This window comes from Sus scrofa, chromosome 13 (genome assembly GCF_000003025.6).
Source record: "Sus scrofa isolate TJ Tabasco breed Duroc chromosome 13, Sscrofa11.1, whole genome shotgun sequence".
In the NCBI taxonomy this organism is placed as follows: Eukaryota; Metazoa; Chordata; class Mammalia; order Artiodactyla; family Suidae; genus Sus; species Sus scrofa.
The window spans coordinates 89388936-89407008 of NC_010455.5; the positions used below are offsets into that span (position 1 = coordinate 89388936).

Genomic DNA, 18073 nt, shown 5'->3' on the forward strand with positions numbered 1-18073 from the left:
CTTCTGGGTGTTCTTTTTCCAGAGTAAGAAAAGAAGGTTCTAATGATCTCTATGATATCTTGAACTTCTAGAGGAAAATGAACTATAAAGTAGTTTCAATAAAAATCTGTGGTATTTTTGCTAAGAAGTTAAAGGACATAGTCTCCTGTATAATTAATGAATAAGACAGAGCCTCTTATGTTGATCCAAACTACAGGGCTCTTTATTATGTTTCTTCGTTGACCTTTCAGTGGCTCTATCTTTATCCAAGGATTAGTTTCTGATATTTTCAATGCAAAAGAAATTAATGCACTTCTTACCTTAAAGGACATTCATGATGTGTAGATAATGTGTTAATCTACCTTAAAACACAAGTGCATTTTGATAATCCTAATCTCAGGTTGCCTCTTTGATTTTTCTGCTTTTATATTGTTTGGAGTAGAATGCTTAATTCCAGACTAGTTATGCTTCTATTTGATGTTTTCTGTACTATGAACTTAATGGTGGGGAATGCACTCTAATTTAAACATTCCTCAATGGAAAATTTAATTAGGAAAAAAAATCTCTTTGGGGGAGGGGGTCACATAGAGTGTATTTCAAGTCAAACCATTCTTTTCCATTTCTAACATAAATTTCTGCTTTTTCAAATTATTTGTGCCTTTGCTTTGTTCCACCAACAGGAATAACCAGGTTGCCTTGGGTAACTGGTCACTTAGAGTGTGCACAAAGTGGTCTGGAACTGACATCCTAAAAGCTTTCTATCAAGAAGAAAAACAACTTGTAATCTTGAACATTTGTAATCTTTTCAAGTATTGCATTTTTAAAAATGATTTTTTGAACACAATTCTAATGTATTTCAAAATTCATTTGGTTAGAGGTCTACGTTTTTAAGATTACATACTATAGAAGTGAAAGCAAGAGATAAGATAGTGCTTTAAGCAAAAGTACAGTCCTGTCTGTTGTGTTTTCCCAGCAGCCACGAGTGTTTCACCTGTTGCTCTGTTGGATGTCTGGTTTGATTTGTGGTGTAGGGCTTGCTGGACCCATAAAGGCCACATGCAAGAGAGAGTGTGGGTATAGAGATGTTCATAGCCAAGTGTCTCTTTTGAGGGTTCTTGCTTATTCTTTGAGCTTATTGCCCAATTGAAAATACTTGTGGAATGAATTAGAAGTGATTGGTTTATCAGTCCATGAGAGTGTTAACATGTTAAAAGCTGTTGGGCCTACATAGCATTGTGAGCTAAAATTGTCTGTGTAGTTAATCACCAGGGAAAATATTAAAGCCCATAATCATAGCACTTTAGGTATCTAATATTTACCATTTAAAATTGCCACTTATTAATAATCTGGCTTATCTCACAATTCTTGTCCTTTGTTTTGCTTTTAGTTCTAAAAAAGTTACCAGTGTTACCCTCAGAACACCTCCTGTAGCTGAGGCTGGGTGGAATTTGTATATTGTGAATACGATCTCATCAGTGCAACTGTACAAAGAAATGGTATTACTCTCAGACTTGTAATTCTTATTTGTATAAATTTAGAGTCTAATTGATCACTAGAAATTAATTTTTTTTTATCTTATTCTTTCGTCTTTTTAGGGTTGTACCCATAGCATATGGAGGTTGCCAGGCTAGAGGTTGAATCAGAGCTGTAGCTGCTGGCCTACGCCAGATCTGAGCCTTATCTGCTACTTATGTCACAGCTCATGGCAGTGCTGGATCTTTAACCCACTGTGCAAGGTTAAGGATCGAACTTGCATCCTCATGGATACTAGTCGGGTTTGTTACTGCTGAGTCATGACGGGAACTCCTAGAAACTGATTCTAATTATCATACATTCAGAATGCTACTGCCATTGCTTCCAGGCTCTGACAGTGGAGTGAGTATCTTCATCTTGTTTTCACAGCTCCTGATGTTTGAGGAGCCAGGAGAAATTCCCTTCACTAAATAAGACTCCCTTATTCATACCCACTCTCCTACGAGAATTAATTAGCCAGTCTAAACATAAGTGGCCTTGGATCTTTACTTTGAACCCTAGCAAAGAGAACTATAAAAAGGAGCTGAAAGAAATCTTAGATCCTCTGTCCTTGTTTGAAATAATAGAAGATGGTCCCAGGGGTGTGCAGCACTTGTAGCCCTGTCCTAAGGGCATCCTTATTCCTTTCCTAAGAGTGACAACTGCCTCCTTATCCCTGACCAGTTTATAAGCTCTTTATTTTTGAAATAATTTCAAACCTACAGAAAAGTTGCAGGAATAAGAGTAGAACAGATAGGAGTTCCCATTGTGGCAGAGCAGAAATGAATCCAATTAGTATCCATGAGGATGAAGGTTTGATCCCTGGCCTCATTCAGTGGGTTAAGGATCTGGCATTGCCACAAGCTGTGGTGGAGGTCACAGGTGAGGCTCGGATCCCCAGTTGCTATGGCTGTGGGTGTGGCCGGCAGGTACAGCTCTGCTTTGACCCCTAGCCTGGGAACCTCCATATGCCGTGGGTGTGGCCCTAAAAAACAACAACAAAAAGAGTATATACCCCCTTTGCTTCTCTCTTTTTTTCCTTTTTGCACTCTTGTAGTTTCTAAATATGCACACATGCATGCATGTTTTCTTCTTTTTTTTTTTTTTTTTTTTTTGTCTTTTTGCCATTTCTTGGGCCGCTCCTACGGCATATGGAGGTTCCCAGGCTAGGAGTCGAATCAGAGCTGTAGCCACTGGCCTACGCCAGAGCCACAGCAATGCAGGATCCGAGCCTCGTCTGCAACCTACACCACAGCTCACGGCAACGCCGGATCGTTTACCCACTGAGCAAGGGCAGGGACCGAACCCGCAACCTCATGGTTTCTAGTCGGATTCGTTAACCACTGCGCCACGACGGGAACTCCACATGTTTTCTTCTTACCTTTAATGGAAGGTAAATTACATCCATTATAGCCTAATGCTGCTAAATATTTCAGTGCATGTTTCCTAAGAATTGTGACATTTGCTTGCATAACCATAGTACAATAAATTTAGCATCTAGAGTTCCCATTGTGGCTCAGCAGGTTAAGAATCCAACTAGTATCCATGAGGATGCAGGTTTGATCCCTGGCCTCGCTTGGTGGGTTAAAAATCCAACATTGCCTTGAGCTGTGATGTAGGTTGCAGATTCGGTTTGGATCTGGCGTTGCTATGGCATAGGCCAGCGGCTGTACCCCCAATTCGACCCCTAGCCTGGGAATTTCCATATGCTCTAGGTGTGGCCTTAAAAAAATAAAATAAATAAATTTTACATCTGTACAATACTTTATCTAGTCTATGGTTCATACTCCAATTTTGTCAGTTGACCCAATAATGGCCTAGTAGCATTTCCCCTACCCTGGTCTAGGATCAAGTCTAGCATCAGGTAGTGTATTTAACTGTCATTTCTCTTTAGTCTCCTTTAATCCAGAATGTGTTCACAGCATTCCTTTGTTTTCTTTTTTAAATTTTTTATTTTCTTTTTTAAATTTTATTTTTTATTTTTATTTTTTTAATTTTTGTTTTTTTTTTTGCTGCAGCATGCAGCAGCTTAATGTGGGGTTGAAGTTCCTGGGCCAGGGATTGAATCCAGGCTGCAGCAGTGAAAGAGCCAAGTTCTAACCACCAGGCTACCAGGGAACTCCCTTATTTTCTTTATTTATTGGGATATACTTGATATACAATATTATAAGTTACAGGTACATAACGTAATGATTCACATTTTTTAAAGGTTATACTCTATTTATAGTTGTATTTCCTGTGTTGTACAATATATCCTTATAGTTTATTTTATACATAATAGTTTGTACCTCTTAATCTCCCTCCCTTATCTTTCCCTTCCCCCACTGGTAACCACTAGTTTGTTCTATCTGTGAGTCTGTTTCTTTTTTATTTTATTCATTACCTTGTTATATTTTATTTTTTTGTTTATTTATTTATTTTTTGCATTTTAGGGCTGTATCTGAGGCATATGGCAGTTCCCAGGCTAGGGGTCAAAACACTTGCCAGCCTATGCCACAGCTGTAGCAATGCCAGATCTGAGCCTCTTCTGCAACCTATACCTTAGCTCGAGGCAATGCTGGATCCTTAACCCACTGAGCAGAGCCAAAGATCGAACCTGTGTCCTCATGGGTACTAGCTGGGTTCTTAACCTGCTGAGCAACAATGGAATGCTTCTCTTGTTGTATTTTTAGATTCCACTCTTTGGTTTATAACAGACAGTTTCAAAAAATATTTCCCCCCTTCACCTTTTAAAACTGTATTATTTTAATTTGATTTTTCATGATTAGATGCAGGTGATAGTCTTCTCAGCCAGAACATTGTGCAGGTGGTGATGTGTCTCTCTTAGGGTATCACCACGAGAGGCACATAATATTCATCTGCCCCTCACTGATGATGTTAATTTTGATCATCAGGTCAAGGTTTTGCCTAATTTGTCCCTGGCATTTTAATGCTGATAATTATATCAGCTGTGTCCTATATTTTTGGTCTTGTGTAACTGAAAGTCTTTGACTTCATCTAAATGATTTGCCTACTGGAGTCTAAAAATACTGATCGACTCAGTTTAGTTAGTGATAATTTTTATAAGCCCATTGTGAGTTACAGAAATAGATGTAGTAGAACCTAAATTCACCAGTATAAAGGAAGGATATTCAGTCTGAATTTGAGGATTTAAATCATGGAACTTAAAAAAATTTAACTATTTCAGATATGTTAATTAGCCTTATCAAGTTGTGATAAAATTATTGCTAAGTTAACAGTATTAGTATGACAGTATTACTTTAAGCTTCTCTAATGATTAGTGCTGTTTAACAAGAGAGTATTTACAATAAATGTGTGAGTTAAACTGGCTTATAGATTGTGAGGAAAAGAAAACCACTTTAGCCAGGCCTTAGAATGATAAATAACCACTTTTTACTTTTTTAGGATTTAATGTGTTCAAATGTTAACTTTACTAACAAACAGTGTAAGATATTCCTAAGAACTGGGAAACTTTGGGGTAACATCTGCAGCAACTTTAGCTGCTTGCCTTTGTTGGGTTAGGTAGACTACAGTAATACCTATAAGACTGCGAAAACCCAGAGCTGCATCCACCTCCTCAGCGAGGCTCACCTGTTAGTGAGAGCTGCCCTCATGGAAGCCTGTCAGCTGGAACCTGGAGAAAAAGCCGAGCTTATAGAAGCATTTAAAGACAGCTGTGCACACCTGGGAGACTGCTACAGCAGGTTGGTGATGATGCTTGGAAACTTGTTAGAGAAGGCATCCTGAGCTTTGAGGGTACTTACTAATTTTTCCATCTGTGGCAGTTACCTGGTAAATGGGGGAACACATGAGGGAAGGTGGTTCATTGATTCATTATTCCACAAGCATTTGTTGAGAACATCCTGTGTGCCAGGTACCATGCTAAGTTTAGAGAGGCAAAGATGAACATGACCTTTTCCCTGCCTTCAAGGACTTACAGTTTGTTAGATTGAGCAGTGAGTCTCAAGTTCATAAGTCTCCCACCAGTTAATTTAGGAATTTAAAGTTTCTTTTCAGGGCTCTGTGTGGTGGTGAGACACAACCAGTGAAAACCCCTGAGATAACCACATTACTAGTTAATTGCCCATTAGCTTTAAGGGAGAGATACCAGTTGGACATCTGTGATTATATTCTTAAGTAGTTAATGCTTTTTTTGTCAGACAAGGACACTAGGTTGAATAGTGATTTCTATTTTTGAGATCGATTTTTAAAATTTTTTTCATATATGATTATTTCCAAGTCTTACTTAGCCCATGGGGTCCTTATAAATAAATAAAAGACTTTAACTACTCATAAGAACCATTACTTTGTCATGCACATATGAATATTAAAATTCACTTGATGAATTGTTTTTCGGTTTTTATTATGAGTAGGCAAAAAGGAAAATACATTAATTAGAATGACTTTGCAGAATGGAACTCAGGAGCTTGTAGAAAAAGTATTTTGAGATTTATGTCTTCTGGAAAGCATGATCTGTTTTATTATCAAATATGTTAGACATCCAAGCTTAAAAATGACAAATTTGAGGTTTCTTTACTTCCTTCCCTTTAGGCTTGACACCCAGCATTCCCACCTTGCCTTGCCGTACTATAAGATGTCTGGTTTGTCCATGGCTGAAGTTTTGGCCCGAGTGGACTGGGCAGTAGAGGATGGATCGCAGAAATACGAGAGGGGATTAATCTTTTACATTAATCATTCACTTTATGAAAACCTGGATGAAGAATTAAGTGAAGTGAATACAGTTTTCTATTTAGTTATATCTTTTAACTTTTCATTTTAGCCATTTATGTAATTCTGTTTAGAATCAAGTTCCAAGTGTTTTTCTTTGGTGTTATATTCCATGTTTTTGGTTTGTTTTTTGTTTTTTTTTAAAGATAACTATTGTGCCCTTTCTTCATTAAATACTCTTAAAGAATCATTGCTTGGAAAAGAACTTATAATCATCTTCACAAACTTTCTCATTATATTGTAACTTGCTTTTTTTTTTTCTTTCCTGGCTATGCCCATGGCATGTGGAAGTTCCTGGGCGAGGGATCAAACCTGCACCACAGCAGCAACCCAAACCACTGCAGTGACAATGCCAAATCCTTAACCTGCTGTCCTGCGAGAGAATTTCTCATTTCATAGACAGGGGAGTGTGGTCCATTGTGGTTGAGTGACCTGCCCGGTGTGACGGTGGCATGTCTTTAGAAGAATGACACAGAACCTGGGCCTTGCCTGTCTTTTTCTCATCGCAGCCCTTTTCACACCTCAGTTGCCCTACTCTCCATGTGTCCAGAGCTTTCCTTATGAAATCCTGCCCCAGTGACCGTTAGACATTATTAAGGATTATTTTTAGCCCTTCATGTATTTTTAAAGAGTTGAATACAAATAGGCAAATTTGGGTACTGTGACCAAAGGTTTTAAGGTTTTGAGATAGATGAAATTTCTCTTATAAATGTTAAGTATATTTTGTACTAAGCAGTAATTTTTTATAATAGACTTGCGAGTGTAATTTAATTCACTATGAGTTTTCTTCTTCTGAACTCTTGTTAATATTAGGAATGCTGGTCACAACTTAGTACACACTTTCCCTACTTTTTCTTCTCTATAACTCAGCAAAGAGATCACATCAGTTCATCTTAGGTCCCCCACGTTATCACCACCAACTCTCTTTTTAAATCAAAACATAATACTATAATTTTGTTGATTTGGAATATTTATATTTTGGGTTTTTTTAATCCTTTTTTGTTGTTGATTTTGTGACTTTCTATCAGCTGACTGACCTTTTATTTCTCATTTATGCTCACCAAAGGAACTGGCAGCAAAAGTGGTGCAGATGTTTCATGTGGCTGAGCCGAAGCAACTGCCGCATATTCTCTGCAGTCCTTCTATGAAGAATATTGATCCATTAACTGCCATAAGCTATTTAAGGAAGCTGGATACTTCTGGGTTGTCGTCAGTCTTAGTGACATTGACCAAGGCAGCAATGGCTTTGAAAATGGGAGATCTTGACATGCACAGAAATGAAATGAAAAGCCATTCAGAGGTACAGTGCCCTGCCTGATGTTAACAGCAGGCTTACATAGGACCTGGTGGTTCTGAGGTGTTTAGCTTTCTTTGGCTTCTGTGTAGCTCATTTTTTCTTCATTGTAATGGAAAATAAACAATATTAGAAAGGAGGTTTATGGAAAAATAAGGAATGTATATGTGGCTGGGTCACCTTGCTATATGGCAGAAATGAAGGAACATTATAAATCGGCCATACTTTAATAAAAATTTTTTTTTTTTTGTCTTTTTGCCTTTTCTAGGGCAGCCCCCACGACATGTGGAGGTTCCCAAGCTAGGGGTCTAATCGGAGCTGTAGCTGCCAGCCTACGCCACAGCCACAGCAGTGCCAGATCTGAGCGCTTCTGCAACCTATACCACAGCTCATGGCAATGCCGGATCCTTAACCCACTGAGCGAGGCCAGGGGCCAAACCCGAGACCTCATGGTTCCTAGTTGCATTCGTTAACCACTAAGCCACAACTGGAACTCCAAATAAAATATTTTTTAAAAGAGGAAAGGAAGTGACCAAAGTGGAGCACTTGGGCTTTTGGATTTGGCAAATTAAGAAGAATTATGAATGAAATATGGCAGCAATGGGTATCCAGTGTCAGGTATGTTCAGAGCACAGTGCTGGGATTGAGGAGTACATAGGCTCTGCTGTGAGCTGACAGACTGACCTGGCATGAGGGAATGGTGTGGTGTGTTCCTGAAAACAAAACAGTGATATATGATAATATATGCACGCATATATTATTTCAGCAAGCGGGATATTAAACTTGAGCCTTAGGAGTCCATTAGCTGCAGAAATAGCCTGCTCATGGGAAGGTCATAAATGACTGTATGGAGGATGGGGCATTTGAATGGTGTATCAGAAAAAAGCTGGCTTCCCTGGGAAGAGAGGCCATGTAGAAACATGAGCTAGAGGAAGAAATTAAGAGGTGACATTAATTGAGCACTTTGTTATGTCTCAGGCCTCTCCAAGAAGATCAGGAGTGCTTTACTGCTGTACAAATGCACATTTTGTTGTGATGAGGACAGCAAGTCAATGCCGAGATGTCTTTACTTTGAAGAGTAGAATTCTAGAAAGATGTATTTTTCATAATTTTGAAAAATCTTATATAGATCTAAAAAGAAAGCTTTCTACAAAATAGGACATCTTGATGTTTAATTAAGTCCTTCATCTTCTATAAAGACAATCATCAATGGTGTCCTTAAAACTTGACTTTGTAGTTAAAAAATTGAGATTTAAGTAAATTATCAGTGGCTTATCAGTGATTCTTGAATGCACTGGCATGTATTTTCAAGATGAATACAATATATATTCTGTTCTTAAATGTCTTTTTTATCTAAAGATGAAGTTGGTATGTGGCTTCATCCTGGAACCTCGGCTGTTGATTCAACAGAGGAAGGGACAGATGGTTCCAACTGAGTTTGCGGTTCACTTGAAAGAGACGCAGCCTGGGTTACTTGTGGCTTCAGTCCTGGGCTTACAGAAGAACAACAAAATTGCAATTGAAGAAGCAGATTCCTTCTTTAAGGTTTGCCACTCTGAAAATGTAATTGTTCTGGATGACCTGGTGAAGTTGGTGGGGGATGGGGAGCAGAATAAGCGAAGAGAGTCTTCATTTGTTTATTGAGAAATCTGACTTATCCATAACCATTTATAAAAGTACATATTTTTTAAAAAGTATCTAGAAAAATTTCATTCATGCAATCTGGAGTCTGTTAACTAAATTCACTTTTACCATGGCACTGATGCTAATGATAAATTATTGAATATGTAGTCCACATGATGGAGTGCTATTCAGACCATCTGAAACTTGATAGGTGCTATATTCATCTGAGATATGGGCGCTTGTTTCACTGTTCTCAAGGTGCTTTGCGGCAAGGATGAAGATACGATTCCTCAGCTCTTAGTAGACTTTTGGGAAGCTCTGCTGGTAGCGTGTCTCCCTGATGTGGTACTTCAGGAACTCTTCTTCAAGCTCACGTCACAGTACATCTGGAGATTATCTAAGAAGCAGCCTCCTGACACCATACCTTTGAGAACATCAGAGGACCTGGTAAGATGATGGAATAGTACAGTGAATTAAGCTTTATGTTCATCACACATTATGATAATGACCTTTCTTATTTTTAATGGCTTAAAATCAAACATAATTCATATTACCAGATACCATTTTTAAACAAGAGTTAAAAATACATTTAAAAATTATCTATGAGTGGGAGTTCCTTGGTGCTCCAATGGTTAGGATTCTGTGCTTTCACCACTAGCTGAGGGTTCAATTTCTGGTCTGGGAATTGAGATCCCACATCAAACCCCTGTACTCCATGGTCAAATTAAAAAAGAAATTGTCTATGAGTAAATTTGCCTACATTTTAAATAATTTTATATTCTAAAGAGAGCTGCCTACTGCTCCCATATTACTTGCTGTAGTAACTGGGTAGTCAATGTGTCAGGGAAGGGGCTTCTCCCCAGACCCATGTGTTGCTCCTTTAGGAGGTGCTCATGAAGTGGCAAATCAGAGGAGAGATATCTGTAGACCTCCCTGATGGGAGAGGAACTGCTAAAGTCTTGCGAGAGAGACTTCCATACCAGACTTCCACTTCCTGTCAGCTGCACAGACAAGAGCTATTCCACAGTCTGCGGAAGCCCTAACAACTCTGCTTGTACCCTTTTGGCACCTCCTCCCCACCACACAACCCCTTTGCCTCTCCTTTGATGCCATGTCTAATGAGGGTTTTTCTTAAAAAAGGGGGTCTTTCTGGGAATCATCTCAAACTTATAGAAGAGATTTTTGCCTTCCAAGGAAAGTAGTAGAAATAAAAATTTTTGAGTATTACTCTCAAATTTTTTTTGAATATAATTAGCTTAAAAGCAGTATTGCCCTTTTTGTTATAAAGTGCCTCTTTGTAGTCTTTTATTTAGTAACAGTGTATTCTGTGAGAAGCAGTAAGGCTGAAACTTTTTCTGAGACTTTCTTTGCATTCCTGGGAAATATATACCTAATTTTGCCACACAGCAGAAGGTTGGGAATTGCTTTTGGAGGGATGAATGAAGAAAGTCTTATTTTTTTGTATTTTATTTACAATGAATTTCTTTTACATTTTAGATAAACACCTGTAGTCATTATGGCTTAATTAATCCATGGGTTAATGTCTTACTATCATCCGATTCTTTAGAGGATAAAAATTTCATGGATGACCTTTCAAAATTACAGGTAAATAAAAATGCCTCTTTTTCTTATGAATATGCATATTATAATATTGTATAGGATTTAAATTTAGTGAGACACCAGCTGTTTTATTAATCTAGAGTGGAAGGCTGGTTTTGTCGCTGGTGGTGGATGAGTGAGCTTCACCAAGCCATGTGACTGTCTCACCTTATTTTCAGGATGTGTTTGACAATACTTTGTGAAATGAAAGTATGGCAGAAATGTTTAGTGGTGTTTCTATTGATGCAATTCACTTTTGTTTTAGTGTTCACTCACACAGTTTAGGCCTCTAGCCCAAGCCAAGCACTATATTTGTCTTAAAGGAAGTAGGTCAGAATAGTGAGCTTATCTGGCTTCTGAAAAGATCTTCTTAAAAAATAAGAAATATGATTGAGAGAATGTAGAACTTCCTGCAGGAATTCTGTCACTGTGTTTTGACTGGAAATGCGAAATAAAGTCCACATTTGACTTGGTGGATTGAGCTGGGCTAGAGGTAGATGTTCTTTTATTTTATTAAATGTAGTCACCAGCGCAAGGACTGAATATAATCCCCACATCTGTTTTGTTTGGTCTTTCCAGTGGAGCTGCCAACATATGAAAGTTGAGATTTCAAATTAAGAATTTTGAGTTCCAAGTTTCTCTTGAAAAACTCAGCAGAACTTTGATTCAGCAGTAACCCTGAGCTCTCACTGCCTGAGACCTGCAGGCTGGAGCCACCTAGTGGCTCCCTCCTTGGGCAGTGCTCATGCTCTCCTGTCTGACAGGCTAGTCATCTGTCTCCCTGGTGGAGATGCTAAGTGTCTGTCATGGAATTTCCTTATACCCAGCTGCCTTCCTGCATTTTCATCATCTCTTTGGCCTCATTAGGCTTTTGAATTTGCAGCCCCTGATTTCTACTGGAAACTGGTGTAAGTGTGGTTATTGCTTATAGAAACCAAAATGTCAAATCAGGGATGGGGATCAGAAAGGTAAGCTCAAGACACCATGTTGCTTAGTCTCACCCTCTAGACAGCAGGTGTGTCTCCAGAAATGGAGTTACTTATATTTTTTTAAAAATTGCCAAAGAAGATTCCTGTTGATTTTTTTGGCCACTTCTTGGGCTGCTCCCGCAGCATATGGAGGTTCCCAGGCTAGGGGTCGAATCGGAGCTGTAGCCGCCATCCTACACCAGAGCCACAGCAACGCGGGATCCGAGCCTTGTCTACAACCTATACTACAGGTCACGGCAACGCCAGATGCCTAACCCACTGAGCAAGGCCAGGGATCAAACCCTCAACCTCATGGTTCCTAGTCGGATTCGTTAACCATTGAGCCACGACGGGAACTCCTCCTGTTGATTCTTATCTCTAGTTCTCTTATGATACAGAGGCTGCTGAGGGCTTAGTCTCAGATTCATTCATTCCACAAATATTCCTCAACTGCGTGCTATAAATGTGATCAATGTACAGATTTGGACAAGGCAGGCAGGACCTTGCCCTCCTAGAACATGTGTACTAGTTACATATTTGAAATCATAATTGCAATTATAATTAAAATTGTAATATGTAATAATAAATCTCTCCTGATAAAGCTTCAAAGCATATTTATAATCTGTGCTTGAAAAAATGTAATTCAGTGATCTTTTAAAATCCCTTTTTTTTTGGCCGTCCTGTGGAAGTTCCCAGGCCAGGGATCGAACCTGTGTGCCACAGCAGTAACAACCCTGGATCCCTAATTGCTAGGCCACTAAGGCTAGCCTAAAATCTATTTTAAAGTATTTTAAAAGGTTATTTTCTCTCTGGGAATCTTTGCTGATACAGGATAGAAAGTATAGTCAGCCGAAACTTTTCTAAATCCTCTTCCTAATAATAACTCTTTTTAGATTATCTGGGGTCAATTAGTCTTAATCATTAAGGGGAAAAAACACCAATAAACAAAAAGGTCTTGTTTGTTCTCACATACAGGAATGAGGAGGTTCATTCAGTTCACCTGGAGAGCTTTTTCAAAATTGTGTGACTCCCTCTTTTGTGTCACAGCAAGTTAAGGATCCAGCATTGTCGCTGCAGTGGCCAGGGTTGCTGCTGTGGCTCAGGTTAGATCCCTGGCCTGGGAACTTCTGCATACAGTGGGCATGGTCAAAATTTTTAAAAATTAGGAAAAAAAATTGTGTGACTCCCCACAGCCCACTAGCTCACCACTACCACTGCTACCACCACACAGATTTGATTTGAATCTCTGTCTTTTGTCCTCAATCACTGTAATAGTATATTTATCCAAAAATTAAAATAAAGAAAATCTATAAATAAAGACATGTTAAAAAGTCACTATTTAGAATGACACAGTAACTGGTAAATGCCCTTCCTTTTACCATCATTGTCCTGGTTTCTCCCTTCCCCTCACCCCAGCTCCTTGCCAACCACCTGTTGTAGAGCCACAGGTGTGATTGTGTAGAGAAGACAGAGAATTTTGTATATTCCAAGCCCTGCAGAGTCAGCTGAGCTTAAGGGATCTAGGTCAGAAGAGGAAATAAACAGTGCTTATGTTAGGGGTGGAGAGTCCATTTCCAATATTGAAGAAAAAAAAAAAAAAAACAAAACAAAAAGAAAGAACACTCTGCTAAGAAGAATAAAGAATATTTTAAAGAGGAGTAGTTGTAGTAACCTGTGGACCATTTTTTACTCAGTGATATATATTGTCTAGTGTTTCTTATTTTTAAATTTCTTGATGATATGGATACAATGAAAAAGTTTATTGATAATCCGTTTTGTGCCAAGCTTTGACTCATTTCATTTTAATCATTTTATTTCATATTTAGTATCTTATTGTCAGGAAATTATTCAGATGAAGGTGATTATTAAACTTTACAGGAAGGAAAGGGACAAACCTTATTCTCCTAGCCATTCCTTGGTAGATATTTGCAATAAAATAATGATGCTGACAGTAAATGGATAGTTCATGTTCCATATCCTCCTCTGAGTCTGAGAAGATGCTGTAGCAAAAAGGGTACAGAAAGAATAAAATTAGGATATGACCATCTCTTTATCCAGAAGAAAAGGAAAGCAGAGATTATTTTGGTGGCAGAATCAAGAGTAGTGTTTATATTTTAAATGCTTAAAAGTAAAATATTGGTCAGGTTGTGAATGCTGAATTAATACCTGCTGGTATGTTATTTACCTTGTGGCAAATGGTATTGATACAAATTATTAGGTTCTATATGTAGTGCATACTTATTATAGAAACCTTGGAAAATACAGGGAAGTGTGAAAAAGAAAACAAAAAAGTAGGCTTTGTCCTCCCATCCAGTGAGCTGGTCTCTGTTTCAAATTTTGAAGCGCTTCCAAAGGCATTTCTAGATGTATATGTGCTTGTGTAGATTTTCAAAACTGATCATGTTCTGAATATAATTTTGGAAGTTTCCTTGCAGCACAGCATGTTAAGGATCTGGCCTTGCAGCTGATCACTACTGCATTGCAAGTTTGATCCCTGGCCTGGAAACTTCCATATGCTTTTGGGTGTGGCCAAAAACAAACAAAAGAAAGAGTACAACTTTGTACTGAGATTTTTTTTTAAATAATTTTATCAGGAGCATTTTGTCATTAGCTTTTGAAAACAATGTTAATAGCTATAAAATATTCCATCACTTGAATATAACAATTTATTTACTCATCCCTTCTTGTTTAATGTTTAGGTTTCTTCTAGGTTTTCAGTGTTAGAAATAATTTTTTTTTTTTTTTTTTTTTTTTGTCTTTTTAGGGCCAAACCCATGGCATATGGAAGTTCCCAGGATAGGGGTCGAATCAGAGCTGCAGTTGCTGGCCTGCACCACAACCACAGCAACACCAGATCTGAGCCATGTCTGTGTTCTACACCACAGCTCAAGGCAACGCCAGATACTTAACCAACTGAGCGAGCCCAGGGATCAAACCCTCATGCTAATGGACACTAGTCGGGTTTGTTACCGTTGAGCCATGATGGGAACTCTTATAACTATTCTTGAGGTGAATTTTATTGGATGTAAATCTTGACAACAATGTTGATTGTATCCTCAGGATAGAGATTTAAAGAATTCCTATTAGTTTGAATTTTCAGCCTATCCAAAGCAAATAAAATGTTATTTTAAAAATGATTGCTTTCTATTATTTGCTCTTTAAACTAGAGTGGTTTCAAAGTGATTTAATACTTGGGACTAATTAGACTTACTAGGTAAATATATGTGTGTGCTCTAAAATTGCTTTCTTTTTCTTATTTTTGCAAGTGAGGTTTAGTCTTTTTTAAAAAACTGTATTCTGTGTGTTGTGCTTTAGTTTTTTGGGTGCCTCATTCCATAACATTTCACTTTTCTGTTCATAGTCTCTTATATGTGGTCCTTCATTTGACATAGCTTCCATTATTCCATTCTTGGAGCCACTCTCAGAAGACACTGTTGCTGGCCTCAGTGTCCATGTTCTGTGTTATACGCGTTTGAAAGAGTATGAACTGTGCATAGACAGGCTGTTAGAGAGATGCCCGGAGGCAGTCATCCCATATGCTAATCACGAACTGAAAGAAGAGAATCGGGTATGCTTTTCAGCTTATGTTTTTTTTAGGCTTTATCAGTGATAATCAGATGATAATCATGTTGCCTTGTCTGCAAAACGGTGACCAGTTAGGCCAGTCCAACCTTAAAGTGTTGCGTGGGTGAAAAGAGCATGTATATTTAATATGTTATGTGTTTTGAGTACCACTAGTGACTATTAAAATGTATGTTATCTTCACTGAAAATCTCTTGTTTGGAGTTGAAGTAGGCTATTACCTGGAGATTTGGAAAACATAATGGATGATGGGAAAATTTTTTCTGGGCTATCTTGTCTTCAGAAGAGTTTTTGAATTGAGTACTTTTTCTTTTTGTTCCTTCCTTTTTCCTTGCCCCCTAAGAGATGGTAACAGGAAATAGCTATGTTTCTTTGAAAATAGTCATGTACATATGTACAGTATATAATCAGATTTTCAAGTTGCATATCTGACTTTTATGCTGTAGTTTAAGCAGAAGACTATTCTAACAAATTCTGATGCCTTAGTCAAGGTGATGTACTTTTGCCCTGCACAGTTGTCTTCTTCTTGTTGGAAATCTGAATGTAACATGTATCAAACTTAGAAAATACTCATTTTTTCCTAAGATAGACTTTGTGGTGGAAAAAACTGCTACCTGAACTTTGTCAGAGAATAAAACGTGGTGGAGAGAAATATCAACTTTACCTGTCATCATTAAAAGGTAAAATAATCTTTTTGTTTGATTATAAATTTGATTGAGCATTTTAGTTTCTGTTTCCATATTTGCTGAAGCCTTGCTTTCTCTCTTGTCATGTGATTCTCAAGCATGGTGAAGAGGGTCTTAGCAGAATCATCTGGAGAGCTTATTTTCAACAATTGTATGCTCCCTTACCCCACACACATTTGATATTTGTTTATCTCCATTAGCTCCACAGCTGATGCATTTTTTTTTTTAATTTTATGGCTGCACCCATGGTATATGAGAGTTCCTGGGCCAGGGACTGAATTCAAGCCACAGCTTTGATCTACACTGCAGCTGCAGTAAGACTAGATCTTTTAACCCACTGTGCTGGGCTGGGGATCAAACCTCTGCCTCCACAGTGACCCAAGCTGCTGTAGTTGGATTCTTAACCTACTGCCCCACAACAGGAACTCCCAGAGCTAATGCTTTTAAGTTACCTTTTCAAACACACTTAACAAATTATCAAGGTCATAGAAACTCACAATATCTGTATTTTAAAAATTCAAATAGCCATTGAAAACAAGTACATTTTTTATTAATGGCCTGGGTACTTAATTTACTTTGTGTAAGACATTAAGATTATTATCATTTTAATCATAATTGTAAGCAAATTCTGAGGAATGACAAAGATTTAAAAAGATTTTCAAAGATTTAAAAGTTTAGTATCTCTAAATTATGCAGTATTTTGCAGCATTGGTAGTTATTATTTGAACTTTTATACTTCATAGTCATTTATAAATCTCGATAGATATTTGGTTATCAGTTTCTCTACTCTTGTATGTTAATATCACTAGTTAATGTTTAGCCTGATGACAAAGGTAGGGTCATATTGATACCAGTGTGCATAAAATATCTGAAGGTGACAGTGTTGGAATTATATTTTCCAGCTGAGGTAATTGCCTTTGGCCAGTGGCCAGTGGCCATTGGATGGTGTTTTTCTGTTGTACTATGTGTTCTACCCATCTCCCTGTGTGACTTTTTGGTTTTCAGAAGGTGGAAAGGCCAGATGTTTGATTACCCAGTCCCATTTGCATCATATTTGTCACTTTTTTTTTTTTTTTTTTTTTTTTTGTATTTTCTAGGGCTGCACCTGCAGCATGTGGAGGTTCCCAGGCTAGGGGTCTAATCAGAGCTGTAGCCACCTGGCCTACACCAGAGCCACAGCAATGCAGGATCTGAGCCACATCTGTGACCTACACCGCAGCTCATGGCAACGCCAGATCCTTAACCCACTGAGTGAGACCAGGGATTGAACCCACAACCTCGTGGTTCCTAGTCAGATTCGTCAACCACTGAGCCACAACAGGAACTCCAATCACATAATTTTGAGTTGATTATTTTTGTTGGTGGATCACTTTCCAGATAGATATCCCAGTCTTCACACCCCAGTAATGTCATTATCTCAGTCAGAGACTCTGATCCATATCCACACTCTTTACCTGTAGCTGAACCAATAATCATTCCTCCAAATGTTCCATTTTTAAAAATATCTTTACTATATTTGTGTATGTATGTATGTGGCTCATGGGACTAAATACTGTATGTGATTTACCTTTATTAGACTGTAGGGCCTCCAAAGCTGGGATAGTGTTTTATTCACTTTCCTTTCCAGCAATGTGCTTCTCCATAGGAAGCATAATATAACTATTTATTGATTTGAAAGGGAGACACCTAAATAACCTCAGGTCCAGTTTCATGGTGGTGGGAGTGGTGGTGGGGCAGTGAGGTCTCTGTGCTGACAGTAATCTTCTAACCAGGATTAGAGTTGGAAGAATTGAAACTGAGTTCCAAGTTTGCTACTTACTAAGTAACCCTGAGAAAACCAATTTTTAAATTGCCTGGGACTAATGAGAAGTTTGGGGTTAATTCTAGAATAAAATGCTAGGCAAAATTACAAGATGGTAAGGTTGGAGGTAGAAGTCAGGGACTTATACAGTGTGCTTAGATTATGGAGGTCAGAGACATATAATATGCTTAGGAACTTTCTAATGCAGCCTTTCTCAACCTTGTCACTATTGACCTCTTGGATCAGATGATTTATGTGTAGGTGTCTCCTGTGCATTTTAGGATGTTATCAGCATCCCTGT

At 38.2% G+C, this 18073-nt stretch overlaps 2 protein-coding genes across 8 annotated transcripts in view; one reads left to right on the forward strand and one right to left on the reverse strand.

The window, feature by feature from the left end:
* Positions 1–18073, forward strand: part of HPS3 (HPS3, biogenesis of lysosomal organelles complex 2 subunit 1) — a 48674-nt gene that overhangs the window by 28107 nt on the left and 2494 nt on the right. The window contains exons 8-16 of one of the 6 annotated variants that reach the window (XR_002337452.1): positions 1367–1475; positions 5014–5195; positions 6043–6223; positions 7286–7519; positions 8873–9058; positions 9395–9583; positions 10634–10741; positions 15065–15271; positions 15871–15965. Coding sequence is in view for 2 of the 6 variants with exons in the window: in NM_001098588.1 (NP_001092058.1) it covers positions 1367–1475; positions 5014–5195; positions 6043–6223; positions 7286–7519; positions 8873–9058; positions 9395–9583; positions 10634–10741; positions 15065–15271; positions 15875–15965 (1487 nt within the window). In the remaining 4 variants the exon portion in view is untranslated. 6 annotated transcript variants of the gene reach the window in all.
* Positions 7778–18073, reverse strand: part of CP (ceruloplasmin) — a 66828-nt gene continuing 56532 nt past the window's right edge. Inside the window, exons 19-20 of one of the 2 annotated variants that reach the window (XM_013991587.2) lie at positions 13599–13703; positions 7778–9580 (exon numbers count right to left, since the gene is read on the reverse strand). In XM_013991587.2, the coding sequence (XP_013847041.1) occupies positions 13600–13703 (104 nt within the window). In that variant the 3' untranslated portion in view covers positions 7778–9580; position 13599. Of the gene's footprint in view, positions 9581–13503; positions 13704–18073 lie in introns of those variants that run through there. The other variant, XM_021068574.1, reaches the window with a different exon arrangement.